Source organism: Lipotes vexillifer, unplaced genomic scaffold, assembly GCF_000442215.2.
Source record: "Lipotes vexillifer unplaced genomic scaffold, Lipotes_vexillifer_v1.1 scaffold977, whole genome shotgun sequence".
Classification (NCBI taxonomy): domain Eukaryota; kingdom Metazoa; phylum Chordata; class Mammalia; order Artiodactyla; family Lipotidae; genus Lipotes; species Lipotes vexillifer.
The window spans coordinates 3,784,151-3,785,629 of NW_006783088.1; the positions used below are offsets into that span (position 1 = coordinate 3,784,151).

General features: G+C 63.0%; 1 protein-coding gene across 1 annotated transcript in view; it reads right to left on the reverse strand.

Moving 5' to 3' along the window:
* LARGE2 (LARGE xylosyl- and glucuronyltransferase 2) overlaps window positions 1-1,479 on the reverse strand; it is a 5,452-nt gene that overhangs the window by 3,593 nt on the left and 380 nt on the right. The window contains exons 2-6 of the mRNA XM_007455829.1: window positions 1,401-1,479; window positions 976-1,058; window positions 673-796; window positions 252-423; window positions 20-124 (exon numbers count right to left, since the gene is read on the reverse strand). The exon at window positions 1,401-1,479 is cut by the window's right edge and continues 278 nt beyond it. Of these exons, the coding sequence (XP_007455891.1) occupies window positions 20-124; window positions 252-423; window positions 673-796; window positions 976-1,058; window positions 1,401-1,479 (563 nt within the window). The remainder of the gene's footprint in view (window positions 1-19; window positions 125-251; window positions 424-672; window positions 797-975; window positions 1,059-1,400) is intronic.

The following is a 1,479-nucleotide window of genomic DNA, read 5'->3' on the forward strand; positions in this document are numbered from 1 at the left end:
CCCCCCCAACTGTCCCCACCTGTGTTAAATCCCCGGCCCAAGGCAGGCCAGGGCCTGTGGTTCCTCCAGAGGTTGCCGAGGTACCAGTCGCTCTGGTTCTCCACGAGACCAATCACTTGTTTGTCTGGGAGGGGAGGGCACGAGGGAGCTGCCTGAGGCTGCCACTGGACCTCGGCTCAGGGCTAGGCCACAGGGAGGCCTGCATGGGCCAGGGAAGGGGGCTGACTGGGGTGGGGTCCCAGGCCTCTCACCAGAAAAGTGAGCAAAGAGTGCCCAGAGCTCTGCAATGTTGGAGGCAAAGGTGACATCTGTGTCCAGGACAATGACACGGGCCAGGTCAGGGGGCAGGGCGCTGGGCAGCACTAGCTTCATTAGCCCATAGAGGCCAGAGTAGTGCTTGTTGGGTATCCAGGAGACCTGGGGCTGTGGGTGGAAGGACAGGGCATGAGCCTGCAAGAGAAGGGCCTACGAGTGCCAGAACATACTCAGGTGACACAGGGGGAAGAAGAGATGGGTCCCAGGAGGGTGAGGGATTTGAGCTTCAGTAGATGTGATGGGACTGGAGGTCCCAGGCAGCTCTAACCTGTTCTCCCCGTGATCCCCCACAACCCTGGGAGGAAGGAGGGGGCTGGGTATGGCTGGGGAGGGGTGCAGAAGGGCCAGGGCTCCTGCCTTGAGCTCATCAGCGTTGTAGAAACTGATGCGGACAGCAGGCACCATCCACGTGTGAAAGAGCGTCTCCAGGATGTTCCTGGCCACGGCGTCAGTCACCAAGTGAAGGTGCAGTGGATTTTTCCTTCAGGAAGGACAAGGGAGGAAAGCTGAGGGCCCCAGAAGGAACTACACGGGAGAAGCCCTACCCTTCGAGGGGCTCAGAAGTGGCGGCACTAACTTCTGCCAAGAGCTTTTCTGTACCCAGCCCCGGGTATTCTTACAACCACCTTCAAGGAAGGAGAGGGCCACTCCTGGCTGTACCTATAGAAAAGCATGGACTTCACCAGGGTGATGACGTCTCTGCTGGAGCCATGACCCGCACACACGATAGCCACCTGCAAGAGCTGGGGAGGGGACACCAGGTCGGCAGCAGCCTCCTCCTCCCCTCGACGGTAAGGACCCACGGTTGGGCTCACCTGGCCCAGGGCAGTGTAGCCCCACCCGGCATCAGAGCTAGGCGGGAGTGTCGAGGGGGACTCCGCAGGGTGGGGGTACACCCCCCCATTTCACAAATGGGGAAGCCAGGCCAGGAGAAGGGGAGGTGCGAACTCCAGGCGCCCCCAGCTGGCCGGTCAGTGCCAGAACCCACACCAGGTGTCGGGATTCCCACAGGTGTCCAGGTCCCTGGGCTGGGGGCGCGGCGCCCCTGAGATTCCCGCCGCCAGGGGCCGTGCGCACCTGCCTACCTCGCACTTGGGCGGCCGCGGCCGCGGCGGGATGCAATCCGAGCCGTTGTGGCCCCCGGGGTCTGCCGGCGGGGCTCCG